The sequence below is a fragment of the Akebia trifoliata genome, chromosome 7, assembly GCF_017979445.1.
Source record: "Akebia trifoliata isolate Shusen 1 chromosome 7, ASM1797944v1, whole genome shotgun sequence".
NCBI classification, from domain to species: Eukaryota; Viridiplantae; Streptophyta; class Magnoliopsida; order Ranunculales; family Lardizabalaceae; genus Akebia; species Akebia trifoliata.
The window spans coordinates 11,659,202-11,678,613 of record NC_141381.1 but is presented as its reverse complement, the minus strand read 5'-3'; the positions used below and the strand labels follow the sequence as shown (position 1 = coordinate 11,678,613).

The window sequence follows — 19,412 nt, the reverse complement described above, 5'->3', positions numbered from 1 at the left end:
AAAAAAGGCAACGAAATATAAAAAAAAACAAAATTAAAGATAAGATGTCTAGTAACACAAGAATGAGTACCTTTGTGAATAACGATGGACAATTCACTAAAAGATGAAGGAATATCTTTTGCCTCTACAGAAGGAGATATCGGTACAGGAGGTGGATGGATCTTCAGACAACAAAAAAGTTAGGGTTAGCAGTGCAATAGTGATCCTCCCAGTGGTCCTCCTATGATAAACTCGAAGCTGTAAAGCAAGGCTGGGTTTAGAAATAGGAATAGGTAAAAGAACACTCCCAAATGTAGTATCAATAGATGACCTAGTAGAGAAGTATGGTGTAGACTCAGAAAATATAACATTAGCACAGACAAAGTGTTTGAGTAATGCGGGACTAAAACACCGATAACCCTTTTGGGTAAGAGAGAACCCAAGAAACACACATTTCAAACTCTTGGGATCTAATTTGTCACGAACCAAAACCCAAGTGATGAACAAAACAGACACTCAATAACACAAAGAAGATGAAAAATAGGACGATTAGGAAATAAGATTTGATGTGGAGAACTACCATCAAGAACAACAATAGGCATACGGTTGATGACATGACAAGCAGTAAACACAGCCTCACTCCAATCATATTTAGGAACCTTCATCTGAAACATTAAGGCACAAGCAACCTCAAGAAGAGGCGATTTTTACGTTTAAGTACCCCATTTTGTTGAGGGGTATGAACACAAGATGATTGATGGATGATTCCGTGAGACTACAAATAAATAGTATAATGACCAAAAAAATTATGTAACATTATCAAAACATAAAATGCATAAAGAAATACCAAATTCAATTCGATTTTCCATATGAAACTGCTAAAATATAGTAAACAACTCAGAACAATCTTTCATTAAAAATAACTAAGTCATCCTTGAATAGTCATCCACAAAATAACAAATATTTAATACCTAAACAATTAGTAGTGGTGGAAGGACCCATACATCAAAATGTACCAAACGAAAAGAACTGGACTCACATCAAGTGCAAAAGACATTCGATGCTGTTTGCTAAACTGACACGCTTCACAATTAAGTGTGAAGACTTTATTTAAAGTAAAAAACTTGACTCCGTAAAACATGATGAGAAGGATAACAAGTCGACAATGCCACTAAAAGATGCTAGAGATGAATGAAGAGCTGTTGGGACTAGAGTATTGTCGAGAAGATACAAACCATCTACTTCACGCCTACCACCAATCATCTTCTTCATCTTAAGATCCTAAAACACAGTGAAAAGGGAAAAATGTCGTTGAACAATCCAATTTATTTGTAAGTTGACCCACAGAAAGAAAACTAAATGGAAATTTAAGAACATAAAATATTGAGGACAAAGGAAGACTAGAAATGGATTGTGAAGTTCCTAACTCAACAACTTTATCAGCTAATTTAACGTTTTGACAAGAAGATGGAGAATTAGATGATAGCAGGTGAGAATTACTTATCATATAATCTAATGCACCAGAATCAATGATCCAGTGGCTCATAATAAACAAGTGGATACCGTACTTGTCTGGGCTAAAATAACATTAGTTGAAAAGTTGGAAACTAGTTTGTCATACTCCTTTTGAAAAGGATAATGGATTCCTTCTCTATACTTTGGTCTAATGAAATAGTAAATTGAACAACATCATGAACTAAAGATAATGAGGCCTGAGGGATAATTGGTCTAACATGAAGATCCCAACAAAAGTCAATAGTGTGCCCATCCTTACCACAATGGGTACACTTTTAAGTTTCAAAACCATCACGGTCTCCCCCTGAATCTCTACTACCACTTCTACCTCCACGACCACCACCATGTCCCCTACGACTACCTTTGTGACCACGACCACCACGATCTCGAATAGTAGCTAAAGTAGAGCGATCACTCATAGATTGGCTAGCTCTGTCTGGTAGTGTTACCCTCTTTAGCCTGGAGAAAACATCTATCAAGAAAGGAAGATCAGGACTTCCTAAAATCTGAGACTTGACTGCATCATACTCTGATCAGAGGGATGAAAGAAGAAGAATAACATTCATAACCTCTATTTGCTTCTGCATTTGAAGGATATCACTACAAATGGATTGATATTGATTCAGCGCTTCACGCATACACATCAATGAAGTGAAGGTCTAATCTAGAGTTTTATCATCATGTTGTAAAAAGAAATCCTAAGGAGTGATCTCATAAATTCGGGTTATATCCATGTTATCAAATAGCAGATGTGACCAGCATATGGGGTTGCATATTGCACAAAATATTTTTTATGTCAAAAAAACATATAAAAACAGTAAAAAATAAGAAAAAAGGGGGAAAATGTTTAAAAAACCAGAAAAATATAAGAAAATAAAAACAAACCTATAACAATATATTTGGATTTTGGATAGCACTCATTTTTCTAATTGAATAAAATGGATTACATTTAGTCATTTAGTAACAAAAATAAAAGAACACAAGAAGCTAAATAGTCAATAATATATAAATTATTCATGATACGAAGGTGGCCTACTTTAATTATCAAGTTCTAGTTCTAGTTCTAGTTCTAGATAATTAATGTGGATTCTGCTTTAATAGTTTAATCATTGGATATTATGATCTTATGTTAGAATGCATAAAATCAATATTTTGAAAAAATAAAGTAAAAATAAGATTTAAAGAGAATATATGCGAGTAAAAGAATAAAAGAAACAGCTTACAATAATGCATGAATAGGGAGTGGAAATAAGGTAATTGTTGGAGAAGATAGATTAAAAAAAACTTGAATTACATGCTCCAATAGTCAAATCATTGCCCATTGAGTAACATGTCATCGCATATTACATTATCCGATTGCATATGCCATTGCATACTTTTGTAACTCATAGAAAATAGCATATGCGATCGCATTTGACAACACTGGGCAATATAAATGGACCCCGAATACATATGCCTCACTCATTCCCAAATCTCCTTCGCAATATCCAAAAACATAAAGCTAGCATTAATCTGCGGCTCCATACTGTTCCACAACCAAGTAACAATTTGAGCACCTTATTGTTCCCAAACCTCAATGGCTTTTTCATCAAGAGAATCGAACTTCTTTGGGGGTTTTTCTCTAGGTAAAGGTTTAGTAGATAGGAAGGTGTTGGGTTCGACTTGGACCCATAGCTCAGTTGGTTTGACACATTGTAAAGCAACTTTGAGGTCATGGGTTCCAGTCCAACGTACCCATAAAAAAAAGTGAGAAATTGGGTTCAAGGGGGGTTTGAACCTAGGACGTGGGAACAACACAGTACATACATCTTACCAATTTAGCTAAGTAGGCACTTCAATTACAATGGATTTGGTTAGAAAACTATAATCCAAAGCAAACCTAGTTATTGAATTTCAAAATTAAATCTTTCCCAATGAATACTAGACTTGGGGTTTGCGAGACCCAATTATTTATCTCAAAAGTTGCGACTGATGGGAAAGGTGGAATCAATCCCTTTATCGCATAGCCCAGGGTTCCAGTCAATTCAAGCAGGATGCACCTCAATGTGGGAATGCTCCACACCTAGGATGCTCTTGCATCAGTCCCAAACTCAACACCTCATGCTCTGATATCATTTGACGTAAAAAGACTAAACCATTTATCCAAAAAGCCACGACTGATGGAAAAGGTTGAATCAATCTTTTTATCCCAGAGCCAGGGTTCTAGTCAATCGAGGTGGGACCCACCTTAGTGCGGGGATGCTCCACATATAGGATGCTCTTGTATCATTGGGTAAGAGCTTCCCAAACTCTGAAACTATCGTAAAAAATATAGATGTTGCACATTGACGCTTTATGGAATTTAGGATCCATCACAACATTATACAATTATTTGTCTCCATTTGTCAACCTCAATAGATACAAGAAAAGGCTTACAGTATTTCCACTAAGATATCCTATTTTAATTCAATCCTTTTATCCCATAGCCCAAGGTTCCAGCACTAGAGGCAGGACCCACCCAGCTTAGTGTGGAGATGCTCCACACCTAGGATGTTTTTGCATCACTAGGTAAGAGAATCCCAAACTCTTGAACAATCTCGTAAAAAATGTATGTGTTGCAAATTGATGCTCTATGGAATTTAGGATCCATCCCAACATATTACAATTATTTGTCTCCCATTTGTCAACCTCAATAGATCCAAGAAGAGGATTTGGGTATTTTAACTAAGATATCACATCTTCAATCGACCTCAATGTATAACTTGACCACTCGAGACCAAGCAAATAAAGTATCACCATTAAACTTAAAGTTGGTGATAGAATCAGAAAGAGAAGACGGGATAAGGCTCTTGGATTCTGTAGATTAAAAACAAGGGCTAGAGATAGGTAAAAAGGATTTGGGTAAAAAAAATTCCAAAAAATGATAACCCAAAACCTAAAATTCTCCACAAAGCTCCAAAACAAAAGTAATTGGACCTACTAAAGATCAGCAACAAGTTTGATTAGGTACAAATCAAACAAAATAGATTCGTAAAATAGAATCTACTCAAATATTGAGTTTTAATTTTAAATCTTGTTTTTTTTAACAAATATTAGTAATAATAAAAGAAAATCAGAGTGAAAGCAATTAATTGTAAGATGAAAACTAAGTACACAAAAGGTGAAAAATCGGAGGACAAACAAAAAACACATTAAAAGAATGTATATGAGAAAGGGTAGCATCTTACCATATCGTGACAGCATCGCGTATAGCAAGATCCCTCCCATGGAATGACCAATTGCTAGCAATTTACCATCCTTTGGGTTGCATTGATCCCTTATGTATTTCATCTACATTAATCAACAATGGAGATTGTTATCTACATTTCTAGAGGGATAGTCAGTCATGTAAGCATATACTATATAGATAATGAAATATATAACATAGAAACTTTCACAGCCAAACAGGGGTGAATTTACAGGGGGGACAATGGGGACACCTGATCCCACAAGAACTTTTAAAACTTATAAGAGTTGCATGCTATTGCAGAGGAAAACAAAATCTGCTGCTAATTTTTGGGATAAGGTTTGATGATGATGATGAAGTTTTCACATCTTCCAAAGAAATTTTGTCATTCCCACTTCATCCCAAAACACTACATGGCAAAAACAATGTTGAAGAAGTTTTAAAAAAAAAAAACTTATCTAGAAATATCAATTTCCATATGCAAGTTCTGGTAAAACAAAAAAGTTCTAACCAATAAGTCAAATCAAGAAAGAATCGATTTTTGAAATAAGCTAATCATATTTATAGCACTCTAACATGAAGAAATGTCACCTCACCGCAGCAGGAATATCTTCCTCCAGATAGTTATCAAAGTCCCAATCATACTTGACAATCAGGTCAAGCTGTTTCTGAAAATTATCTATCGTTGTAGAAAAACGCTCTTGCAAATCAAAAAGCTGTGGCGAAACAGATCTTTGACCTTCCTCAATAGTATTAACAAGCCTTTGACTCAAATCCCTGATTTGGGTAGCAATAGCAGAATTTTGCCTTGCTTCTAACAAACTTGAAAGTTTTCCCCTGATCTCATTAAAACGTTCAGATAGTTGAACATCTTCTAATAGTTTCGATATTTGATCAAATAACTTAGCAGACATGACCCTTAATTGACCTTCATTAAGAAAGCCCGAGAGTCTTTCTGACAAACGCATTAAAGTTTCTGTCAACTCTGTCACCAACTGTGAGTCATCCCACACTGTCCCCACCTCCCTCCTGATATCTTTGATAATGGAGGTCTCGGCCTCAGCTACAGAACTGGGTTTAACAGTCAACTGTGCTTCTGCGGAGAGAATTCCATTAAGGGAATCCTTATCAACAGATTCTAGAAACTCAGATTTAATGCCATTATTCATAGGTTGCTCGATTGTGTTGGCAACCGCTCCCTCTCCCTGTGTACTCAACCCAGCACCTCGAACTTCAAGAATCCATGTATCAAATCCTTGGCTGGACATATGACGTGCAAATGAAGACTGCAAACAAATTAACATGCGATAGTAACCAGATGAAGAAGGGTTTTGAAAAGAAAAAAAAAAAAAAAAGTTAAGATTAAGGATAACAAGTTAAATGCATTACAATGACTCAGTCCATTAATCTTTTCTAATGCCTATGTCGATTTGAACTCGCATTTCAAAGTTGAGAATTTTAATTAGAAACATACACAACAAAAAGCCACACAAAAAAAACAAAAAACAAAATTCTAGAGGTTATGAAACCAACCAAGGAAAATATTTTAGTTGGATAAATGATCCTCAATAAAACTTAATGCTGCTACAAATCAATTTTAGATAAAAGCTTTGAGAGACCACCAGAGGATTTTATTTTCTCAGGACCCACTGGTAAATTATTTAACCAACTATTAATTGAATTAAATTCATGTCAATGAAATAAGATATAATACTTGCACTTGTGGCAAGATCAAGATACCAAGAATACACCAAGCAAAACTTCAAATGTGAAGGACAAACGTACAAAGCATCATACAATGTTATCAATAGCATATGTGGTGATAGGGGATTAGCATATGTTGTGCATATATGCATACACATAGCACCTATATTTCTTTTGCTTTCTTCATAAATAAAAACTATTAAGGAATAAAAAAAAAACTTGTGAAATTGATATCTACAAGTTTTGATGTACAAATCAGACGAACTCAGATTCAAGAACTTTTCCGGAAGAAAAAAGGGGGGCCAACTCTTGCTTAATTTCTTTGAAAAGTAATCTTAAAACTACTGTCTTGAATGTGTATGCTTCAGTTGCACCAATATTAATTTACATAGTCCTAAGGTTAATTAAGAAATTTCATTTCTTCAAATTTTCGATTGAATGAGAGATACCAATACTTATGCATTACTCGTAGGGACTATTGTATTGAAGTTTTTGCATTTTAATTATATATGCATGAATAAAATTTGTGATTATTTTACATACTACAATACGACGATTTGATTTTGAAAAATATGATTACAACCATCTATCAAAGAAGTTCAACTTTCATGGATGCTAAGAAGAGAGCACGGTATTGTGATCTGGTCATCCACTTCTTAAGAGGTTTTGTCTACTTGGACTATCACTCCTACTAGACAATTGTAGTTTCCAAGGGAGTCTTACCCTCTTCCACATAATCATCAGCAAGCACACTATATTAGAAGTGCCTCAATCCATGGGAGAAGATTTGATTTCGAATCTTTTGGGTTTTGGACTAGCCACCTAATTCTAGGTCTAGGAATCAAAATTTACTTTGAATATGATTCGGATCAGTCTACAAAAAGATCATAGGTGTTATGTAGAGTGTTCTCCCTTCTCTACTCCTTTCATAATATATTAATAAAGGTGAAAGGACAATAATGCCCTTATATTTCATATAATAAATAAATAGACTCTAACACTCCCCCTCAAGCTGGAGAATAAACATCAAATAATTCCAGCTTGGAACAAATAAAATTAACACAAGTATGACTAAAAGCTTTAGCGAACACATCTGCCAACTGGTATTCTAACTTCACACATTTATCTCTCACAAAATGGCAATTTGTTTCTATATGCTTCGTCCTCTCATGAGACATAGGACTAGAAGCAATATGAACTGTAGACTAATTGTCACAATAAAGTTTAATTGGAAGATTCACATTGAAACCCAACACACAAAGGAACTGCCTCAACCACAACAATTCACATTTTATCAAAGCCATTACTCTACATCCAGCTTCTACACTAGACCTTGCCACTACATTTTGTTTCTTGCTCTTCCAAGAAACAAGATAACCCCCAAGAAACATACTTTAACTAGAAGTTGACCTTCTATCAGATGGTGAGCCTGCCCAATCACCATTAGGTGCATCCATAAATTGACTAATCACACTGACTGCAAATGATATATCTGTACGAGTGATAATTAAATAGTTCAACTTACCCCACCAACCTCCTATATCTTCCTAGATCATCAAACAATTCTCTTTGGTCTACTAGAAGTTTTGTATTAGGATCCATGGGAATATCAATTGGTTTTGAACCCAACATACTAGTCTCTTTAAGCAAATACAAAACATATTTGTGCTGAAAAACACTAATACCACTGCTTTATCTAACCACCTCAATGCCTAGGAAATATCAAAGTTTTCCTAGATCTTTAGTGTGAAATTGTTATTGAAAAAACTTCTTGAACACGGCAATACCATAAGGATCACTACATGTTACAATAATATCATCAACATAGACAGCTAGAATAATAATTCCTCCAATGGAGGTTCAAACAAAGACTGAATGATCCAAGTGACATTGTTTCAGTCCAAAAGATTTCACAACATCGCTGAACCTCCCAAACCATGCCCTAGGAGACTGTTTCAATCCATAAATTGCTTTCTACAATTTACACACCTTACCGAATGACTCTCCCTAAGCAACAAACCTAGGTGGTTGCTCCATATAAACTTCTTCTTGTAATAGACCATGTAAGAAAGCATTTTTCACATCTAACTGAGACAATAGCCATTGAAAGTGAGCTGTTATAGCAATAATAACACGAACAGATGTAATCTTTGCAACAGGGGAGAAGGTTTTAGAATAATCCATGCATACGTTTGTGAATATCCTTAGGCAACAAGACAGGCTTCAATCTTTCAATGGATTCATCTGGCAAATACTTGACTACATACACCCAACGACAACCAAGTGAACATTTTCCCAAAGGAAGATAAACTAATTCCCATGTACCATTAGTGTGAACAGCATCCATTTCTGCTAGCATAGCTTGTTTCCAACCAAAATGAGTAAGAGACTCCTGAACATTGTTAGTAATAGGCATGGAAGACAAAGACAAAGCAAAGGTATGAAAAACAGGAAAAAAGACGATGAACAGATACAAAACTAGAAATAGGATGTTTGGTGCAAGTTCGAGTACCTTTCCTTTGGGTAATAGGAAGATTTAGGGATGAAGCATTTGGATCCACAGAAGGCACAAACGATGGAGGAGGCTCTGATTCTAGGTATTTTGAGTATTTAACGTTGATTGCATCTTCCTACAAATATATGTTTTGAGCTTTGGCACCACAGGAACTTGATCAATACCAACTAGGATTGGAATAGTTGAAAGAATATCATCTAACCTTGCCTCTGAAGAAACACTCTTGAAGTAAGGCACTATTTTAAAAATTGTGACGTCCGCACTAACAAAGTTCTTATTAGAAATAGGATCAAGTTGAATTGAGAGGATTTTAAATTGATGATTAATTAATTAGCATTAATTAGACTTTAAAAAGATTACATAGTCTAGTAAGTGAAAAAGACTAAAAATGACAAAAAGACTAAAACACCTACTAAAAACATAATTATTCAACACTCCCTCTCAAGCTGGTGCGTGGATATCAACAACGCCCAACTTAAACAAGACACCTTCAAAAGCGATTTTGCTAACACCTTTAGTAAGAATATCAACAAGTTGTTGAGGTGTAGGAACCTAAGGAGTACCAATCTGCCTAGAAACAATTTTTTCTTTTATGAAATGTCGACTAACTTCGATATGTTTCGTTCTGTCATGCTGAACCGGATTTGCTACTATGTTAATAGTTGATTTATTATCACAATATAGTGAAAACGGGACTGTCACGAGAAGACACAAATCAGTTAGTAAGGTCTTGAGCCACAACAACTCACACACTCCAATTACCATATCTCTGTATTCTGACTCAGAACTAGACCAAGAAATCACATCCTACTTCTTACTGCGCCAAATTACCAATTTGCCACCAACTTTAATATAGTACCCAGAAGTGGACCGTCTATCAGTCATTGAACCAGTATAATCTGCATCTGTTCATACTTCAACGCGAAGACGACAATTATTACTGAACAAAATACCTCGACCAAGACATCCCTTAAAGATATCTAAAAATACGATAGACAACAGTAAGATGAGATGTTCGAGGCAAGTGCATAAACTGACTTACAACACTAACAGCATAGGCAATGTCGAGGCATGTCATAGACTAGTAGATCAATTATCCCATAAGATGCTAATACTGGCCAATATTCTGACAAACACTCACCCTTAATATCAGTCAACCTGTGATTCTGCTAAATAAAAGTATTAGCGAGACGAGAATCAAGATGATCAGAGTCACTGAGTAAATCAAGGACATATTTACACAGAGATAAATATACTAGAATGGGACCGCGCAACCTCAATACCTAAAAAATAACGAAAATGCCCAAGACCCTTAATCTCAAATTGACGTCCTAAGTAAGATTTTACCTCGGTAATGCCAACACTATCATCTCCAGTAAAAACAATATCATCCACATAAACAATCAGAGCGACAGTTTTGCCTGAGGAGTAACGCAAGAAAGGGTGTGATCAGCAAAACTCTTATGGAAACCAAATTGATGCATTGCCCTAGTAAAGTATTTAGACCATACGCGAAGAGACTACTTCAGTCCATAGAGAGAATGATGAGTGTTTCCAAACACTCAATTATACACATATTTTTCGGATATTTATCTTGATTTTTGTACCTATTTATCCATATTAAGATAATAATCATGATAAGCCTCAAATCACCACGTTGCATGTTAATTAGGCTTAATTATATATAAATAAATTCATTTACTAGATAAATCTAATTACGTGTGTTTCTTGTGCAGAAAATCAACAAATTGGAATCAAAATCTCAAGACAAAAGTATTTGGGCCCACTTTGGAATGCCCTAATCCTTTGGAATGCCCTAATCCTTAACTCATATTCTCCTCTTTTGTCTTTTTGTGCAAAGAAAAGTGGAGGCTACTTTTAGACTCTTCTACACACATTTTCTCTATAAATAGAGCCTTCATTTCTAGAGAAAGGGTCCCAACTTGGTTCTCTTATCCAAGACTCCTTTAATCTAAGGCTCTTAGCCTATTCTCTTATTTTTTATATTTTCATTTTCTAGTTATTTTCTTTTGGTTAAATAGTCTTGTAAGAAGTAGAAGAAGAAGAAGTTGTAATTTTCTCCATGAAATGAAGAAAAGGTCTTTCATCTCTTATCTTCCCTCTCTTGCAATAACATTAGGCTAAGTTCCCCTCCATTGGAGAGTGGAAAAGCCTATAGCAAGTTCTTGTGTTATTTCTAATTTTATGTCTTTCTTTTATTTAAAATGCATATGAATTCTCTTTAAGTTTCTTGCACCTTTTATTCTTAATATAGATACTTTATGCTTAGATTAGATCAAGATAAAGTATGCTTAAATTAGATAATTGGTAGTAAGAAGTTTTCAAAGAATTCTACTTTGTTTTTGTTCTCTTATTTCATTTTATTTGCAAAACTTTCCGATCTAAGGAGCTAACACCAAGTCCTTATGATTGAGTTATAAAAAGGCTAAAGACTAGGAATTGCTCATTAACATGTTTTATGTAGATCCACCTCCAATGGTGTTTTAATTCATAAGTTTACTTACTTTTAATTTCATTTACTTTAGTTTATTTTCTAGCAATTTTACATCTTCTTATAAGTTCAAAAATACAAAGAAAAACAGTTTTAATTCATTTTAGTTAATTTGGATTTTATCTTCTTAACTTAGCTCTATTCCTCCTTTCTCTTGGGTTCGATCCCCTACTTGCCCCACAAGTAAGGTAAAAGTAAGATTATTATTAACTCCGGTGAGAAGAACAACGATAGTCTCATCAGATAACAACGAAGACGACAGACATATGCAGAAAAAGCAGATGTGAGAAAACCAGGAGGTTGGACCATATAAACTTCTTAAAGATCACAATTGAGAAATGCATTCTTGACATCTAATTGAAAGAGAAGCCACCCTCTGATAGCGGCAACAGAAAAGAAAACTCGAATGGCAGTCATTTTGGCAACCGAAGCAAATGTCTCTAGGTCTAAGCATAACCTTTTGCCATTAGAAGTGCCTTATAACAAGTAATAGAACCATCAGGATTATACTTAAGGGTGAAAATCCAGCGACATCCTACAACCTTCCTTCCATATGGAAGAGAAACAAGTTTCCAAGTCTGAGTCTTTTCAAGTTGTTCACCACTCAGGATGAGTAATAGAATCTGCAACAATATTAAGAAGAAAAACAACGAAAATAGAAGCAAAAAAACTCTGATAAGAGGGTGAAAGGGCAGAATCAAGTATATAATTAGAAATAGGATAAATACAAGAATGCTTACCCTTGCTAGTGGCAATAGGACGATCGTCACAAGGGACAGAAGGAGGCGAAGTTGGAAGCGAGGAAACGAGCTGGTCTGGCATAGGAGTGATAGTAGTATTGCGTGGCTGCCGAGAAAAAACCTGCATTGGAGAAGGTAACAAACTGACAAGGGATGGAGAAGGAGGTACAAACATGGGAAGAGGAAATAACAAGGGGGAGGGATCATCATCAAGGGAATCTAGGAGAAACCACTCAAAATAAATACTAACGGACCCATTGCAGTATGGAGTATGCTTAAAAAAACATCCCAAGAAATGAAACGCCTTCGAGAAGGAAGATAGTAACAACAGTATCTATTGAATAATTTTATTTTATTAAAATTTGTCTTTTGTCCTTTTTTGTCTTTTCCATTTATTAGTCTTTGTAATTTCACTTTAAAGCCTAATTAGGGTTAATGAAAGAATTAAACTTTTTCTCTCTATCGTTTTTTCACTTGGTATCAGAGCTAGGCTCCATCATCCCCTCCCTTCTCCCATCCTTTCCTCCTTGCTACAATCTCATAGTCCTCTTCCTTCTTAAACCTATCAGCAACAGTAGGTGAATGTCTGGTGGGCTACAGCAAAAGCTATTGGTTGGTTATTGGGCTGTGGCAACAGAAAATGCTGTTTAGGAGGCTGTAGCAACAACAGTACTATTTTTTTTCTGGCTGCCAGGCAACAGCAGGTGCTGTTTAGGAGGCTGTAGCAACAATAATGCTATTTATTTCTGGCTACCAAGCAACAGCAGGTGCTGTTTAGGAGGCTATAGCAACAACAATTGCTATTTTTTCTGGCTGTCAGTCCATTGTTAGAAGGGCACAACAACAGCAAGTTGCTGTTTGGGAAGTTCTGGGGAACGTGACAGCCACTGGACCCCTGGTTGAGGCCTACGACAACGGCAGAACCACTCCTTGGTGTCCCACTATTGGTTTGATGGCTGTTCGGGTCACCTACAACAATATTTAATCATCTTCCACGCCTCTTACGATCGTGTATTGCCACCTTTAGGGTGCTACAATCAGTTTCTTTTTTAACTCACTTCAAACCAAAGCACATCTACTCTTTGATGGCCTCCGAGGCGTCTTCTTCCTCAATCACTGGTAATAGTAATGGCTCAGGTGGTCTTCCCTCTAATTCGACCGACTTTCCAGGCATTTAAATTACCACAGTAAAATTAGATGGTCCCAATTATCTTCTTTGGGCAAGATCGGTTGAAATACTCATTGGTGGAAAAGGAAAAATCGATTACCTCACAGGGATGGACAAACAACCTGCATGACCGACCCTAATTATTCCAACTAGTTTGCTAATGATTCTATGGTCCGTTCTTGGTTAGTTACATCTATGCAACCACATATTGCAACAGGTCTTATGTTCTCCACAACAGCAAAACAAATATGGGATTCTGCTAAGAGCATCTACTCGCAACGTCAAAACAATGTCCGCATTTTTAACTTGGAGCGTGAAATTTCCCGCCTCTCTCAAAGTGACTCTTCAGTCACTACATACATATCACAACTTCGTGCTCGATGGGAAGAGTTGACTTTCTATTCCTCGTCCTATGCGTGAAAGGACCCTTCTGATGAGGGATTATATGCGTCGATTCTGGATAAGAATCGAGACTTTCAATTTCTAGCCGATCTCCGGGATGAGTTTGAGTATGCGAGAGTTCACTTATTGGGTATGGATCCGTTTCCGTCCTTACAGACTGCGTATTCTTATGTATTGGCTGATGAGAGTCGTAACACAACTGCCCTACCTCATTCTTCAAGAGACCACTCCGCCATGCTTGCTCGCCTACCTTCTCCACAGCCTCCCAGTGTGTCTCTGCCTACACGTCAACGACACAAGTGTGATCATAGTGGAAAGTTGGGTCACGTAAAAGCCCGTTGTTATGCGCTTCATGGGCGTCCTAATCAGAAACGTCAACAGTCTCAACGCTCTTTAGCTCATGTAGTCTCTCAGCCGGCTACTGATCTAGCACTTCCTTCAGTTACTACCTCCTCTTCGGATTCGGTATCTCTATCTCAAGCCGAGCTTGACAAGTTCAGGAAATTCTTCAATCAAATGGAGGCTTCATCTCAGCCAATCTCTATTTTCGCTCACTTAGGTACATTTACATCTGCACACAGTGTTTCCACCATTTCCTCACCAGGGATTATTGATTCTGGTGCCTCAGATAATATGACCAGTACGTCCTCCTATTCCAAACCTATAGCGTTTGTTTTGGTCATCGCAAGGTTCGCCTTGCTGATGGTTCTTTGTCCTCTATAGCTGGTCAAGGTCAATTTTTTGTTAGACCTTCTTTATCCTTAACTAATACACTGCATGTTCCTCAACTTACTACTAATTTCATATCTATTAGTAGCATTACCAAAAATTTGAATTGCAGTATAATTTTTTATCCCTCTCATTATGTCTTTCAAGATCTGGGGTCGAAGAAGACAATTGGCATTAGACGTGAAGTGAATGGCTTGTATATCTTGGATGCACCCGGTTCACCTAGCACTCATTCTGTTTTTCAACTTAGTAGTATTAGTAATAGTCAGTCTAATAAGGCTCTTGTAATGCGTTGGCACTTACGCTTAGGTCATATTTCTTTTGGATATTTGAAACACATGTTTCCCGATTTATTTCATAATAACAATTTACTTGATTTTTCATGTGAAACTTGTCAATTACCTAAACATGTGCGTTCTCATTATCCTATTAGTATGAATACTACTGCACCTGCTATGTTTGACCTAATTCACTCTGATGTGTGGGGTCCTTCCCCCATTACGTCCATTATAGGTTTTTGTTATTTTGTCTTGTTTATCGATGACCACAGTCGCATTACTTGGGTCTATCTTATGAAATACAAGAGTGAAGTTTATGAGATCTTCAAGCAATTTCTTCCTATGGTTCATACCCAGTTTGGTCATACCGTTAAGACATTCCGTTCTGAGCATGCTACTAAGTACACTTATAGTGAGGTTTTAAAACTTTGTTTAGATTCTGGCATTGAGCACCAAATGTCCAATGTTAAGACTTCTCAACAAAATTGTCGATCCAAAAGGAAAAATCGTCATATTCTGGAGTTAGCTCACGCCCTCTCTATTGGCATGAACGTGTCACAATCCTATTAGGCCGATGCAGTTCTTACTGCTATTTATATTATTAATCGGACTCCCTCTCGGGTTCTTAAGTTTGCCACGCCCTTTTCTAAGCTCCATCCGGATTGCCCTTTATTTCCAATTCCTCCACGTGTGTTTGGGTGCGTCTGCTTTGTTCAAATTCTTGACCAAACTCGTACTAAACTTGACCCAAAAATCGTTAAATGTATTTTTTTTTTGTTATTCTTCTACCCAGAAAGGATACCACTGTTATCATCCTCCTTCTCGAAGGCATTTCATCTCTCTGGATATTTCCTTCTTTGAGCATATCTCATACTACAATGGGTCAATTGATATTCAGTCCGAGTGGTTTCCTCTACATTCCCCTAATAATGATCTCTCTCCCTTATTATTTCCTATTCTCATGCCTGTTCCTCCTTCTTCACCCCCTGTCAGCTCGTCACCTCTGTCTTTGCAGGTTTACTTTCGGCAACCACGCAATACGACCATCACTTCTATGCCAGACCAACGCGCTTCCTCGCCTCCAACTCCGCCTCCTACTGTTCCTTGTGATGATCGTCCTATTGCCACTCGCAAGGGTAAGCGCACTTGTACTTATCCTATTTCTAATTACATATCTGATTCTACTCTCTCACCCTCCTATCGGAGCTTTCTTGCTTCTGTTTCCACTGTTTCTCCTCCTAATACTGTTACAGATGCTATTACCCATCCTGAGTGGCGAGCTGCTATGATTGATGAGTTGACTGCTCTTGAAAAGACTCAGACTTGGGAACTTGTTCATCTTCCGCCTGGGAGGAAGGCTGTGGGATGTCACTGGGTTTTCACCCTTAAGTATAATCCTGATGGTTCTATTGCTCGTTATAAGGCCCGTCTAATGGCAAAGGGCTATGCTTAGACTTATGGGATTGATTATCAGGAGACATTTGCTCCAGTTGCCAAGATGACCACCATTCGAGTTCTTTTTTCTATTGCCGCAATCAAAGGGTGGCCTCTCTTTCAGTTAGATGTCAAGAATGCATTTCTCAATGGTGATCTTCAAGAAGAAGTCTATATGGTCCAACCTCCTGGTTTTCTCACACCTGTTTCTCCTACACATGTCTATCGTCTTCGTCGCTCTTTCTATGGATTGAAGCAGTCTCCTCGCGCATAGTCTGAGCGCTTTACGAGGGCAATGCATCAGTTTGGTTTCCATCAGAGTTCTGCTGATCATACTCTTTTCTTGCGACACTCTAAGGGCAAAACTGTCGCTCTAATTGTTTATGTGGATGATATTGTCCTTACTGGAAATGATAGTGCTGGCATTACCGCGGTCAAATCCTACTTAGGACGTCAGTTTGAGATTAAGGACCTTGGCCATCTTCGCTATTTTTTGGGTATTGAGGTTGCACGGTCCAACTCTGGTATATTTATCTCTCAACGTAAATTTGTCCTTGATTTACTCAGTGACTCTGATCAACTTGGTTCTCGTCCCGTTAATACTCCTATCGAGCAGAATCACAGGTTGACTGATTCTTAGGGGGAGTGTTTGTCAGATATTGGCCAATATCAACATTTTGTGGGAAAATTGATCTACTTGTCTATGACTCGCCCCAACATTACCTATGTTGTTAGTGTCATAAGTCAGTTTATGCACTCCCCTCGAACATCTCATCTTAATGTTGTCTATCGCATCCTTAAATATCTTAAGGGATGTCCTGGTCGAGGTATTTTGTTTAGTAATCATGGTCATTTTCGCATTGAAGCGTGAACAGATGCCGATTATACTGGGTCAGTGACTGATAGACGATCTACTTCGGGGTACTGTACTAAAGTTGGTGGTAACTTGGTAATTTGGCGTAGTAAAAAGCATGATGTGATTTCTCGATCAGTGCTAAGTCAGAGTACAGAGCTATGGCACTTGGAGTGTGTGAGTTGTTGTGGCTCAAGACCTTATTAACTGAATTGTGTCTTCCCATAACAGCACCTTTTTCACTATATTGTGATAATAAATCAGCCATTAACATAGCAACAAATCCAGTTCAGCATGACAGAACGAAGCATATCGAAGTTGATCGACATTTCATTAGAGAGAAGATTATTTCTGGGCAAATTTGTACTCCGTTTGTTCCGACATCTCAACAACTCGCCGATATTCTTACTAAAAGTGTTAGTAAAACCACCTTTGAAGGTGTCTTGTCCAAGTTGGGCGTTGTTGATATCCATGCACCAACTTGAGGGGGAATGTTGAATAATTCTATTTTATTAGAATTTTAGTCTTTTGTCCTTTTTTGTCTTTTCCATTTATTAGTCTTTGTAATTTCACTTTAAAGCCTAATTAGGATTAATGAAAAAATTAAACTTTTTCTCTCCATCGTTTTTTCACTGTATCCTTTCTGGGTAGAGATATAACCCAAAAAGATACATTTTACAGCCTTAAGGTCAAATTTAGTATGAGTTTGGTCAAGAATTTGAATAAAGTAAACGCACCCAAATACATGCGAAGGAAGTGGAAATAAGGAATGATCCGGATAGAACTGAAAGAGAGGCGTAACAAACTAAAAAACTCGGAAAGAGTCCGATTAATAAGGTAAATAACAGTAAGAACTGTATCGGCCCAATAGGATTGCGACACGTTCATGCCAACAGAGAGGGCACGGGCTAACTCCAAAATATGGTGATTTTTCCGTTCTAATCGATCATTCTGTTGAGGGGTCTTAACATTCAAACTCTAAACAAATTTTTAATACCTCACTATAGGTGTACTCAGTACCATGATCAGAGCGGAAAGTCTTGACGGTACAAACAAACTGGGTATGAACCATAATAAGAAATTGCTTGAAGATCCCATATACTTCACTCTTATGTTTCATAAGATAGACCCAAATGGTACGACTAGCCATCAATGAATAAGACAAAATAATGAAAACCAAGAATGAATCTGACAGGGGAAGAACCCTACACATCAGAGTAAATTAGGTCAAATATAGCAAATGCAGTAGTATTCATATTAATAAGGTAAGGAGAACGCATATGTTTAGCTAATTGACAAGTTTTATAAGAAAAATCAAACAAATTGTAATTATTAAATAAATCAGGAAACATGTGTTTCAAATATTCAAAGGAAATATGGCGTAAGCGTAAGTGCCAACGCATTACAAGTGCCTTATTAGACTAACTACTACTACTAAGCTGAGAAGCAGAATGGGTGCTAGGTGAAACAGGTATGTCCAAGAGAAACAAAACAGTCACTTCACATCTACTGCCAATCGTCTTCTTCGACCCCAGATGCAAAAAGATACAATAAAAGGGATAAAAAAAATTACACTGCAATTCAAATTTATGGTAATGCTACTAATAGATGGAAGGTTAGTAGTAAGTTGAGGAATATGAAGTGTATTAGTTAAGGATAAAGGTGTAATAGGAAAATGACCTTGACCAGCTATAGAAGACAAAAAACCATCAAGCAGGCGAACCTTGTGATGACCAGAATAATACTTGATTTTGAACAGGGAAAACATACCAGTCATATTATCTAAGGCACCAGAATCAATGATCCACAGTAAGAAAGTAGTGAAAACACTGTGTGCAAATGCAAAAGTACCTGAGTGAGCGAAAATAGAGATCGGCTGAACTGAAGTCTCCATCTGATTGAAGAATTTCCTGAACTTGTCAAGCTCAGCGTAGGATAGAGATACCAAATTCGATGAGGTAATAGCTGAAGGAGGTGCTGGATCAGTAATCGGCTAAGAGACTACATCAGCTAAAGATTGTTGAGACTGTTTACGTTGCTGATTAGGACGACCATGAAGCGCATAACAATAAGCTTTCACGTGACCCAACTTTCCACAATGATCACACTTATGTTGTTGATGGGTAGGCAGAGACCAACTCGGAAGCTGTGGAGAAGGTAAGCAAGCAAGCATAGCGCAGTGGTCTCTTGAAAAATGAGGTAAGATAGCTGTGCGACAAATCTCATCAGCCAAGAGATAAGAATATGCAATCTATAGGGACAAAAAAGGATCCATACCCAATAAATGAATTCTCGCATACTCGAACTCATCTCGGAGACCAGCTAGAAACTAAAAAACTAGATTCTTATCCAAAATTAACACATATAATGCCTCATCA

At 37.1% G+C, this 19,412-nt stretch overlaps 1 protein-coding gene across 3 annotated transcripts in view; it reads right to left on the bottom strand.

Annotated features, from left to right (window-relative positions):
* The window catches only part of LOC147398223 (alpha/beta hydrolase family protein), a 47,000-nt gene that overhangs the window by 20,416 nt on the left and 7,172 nt on the right, over window positions 1–19,412 (bottom strand). For all 3 annotated transcript variants that reach the window (XM_086447389.1, XM_086447388.1, XM_086447390.1), the window contains 2 exons: window positions 5,296–5,985; window positions 4,701–4,803 (listed from right to left, as the gene is read on the bottom strand). In XM_086447389.1, the coding sequence (XP_086303515.1) occupies window positions 4,701–4,803; window positions 5,296–5,985 (793 nt within the window). The remainder of the gene's footprint in view (window positions 1–4,700; window positions 4,804–5,295; window positions 5,986–19,412) is intronic.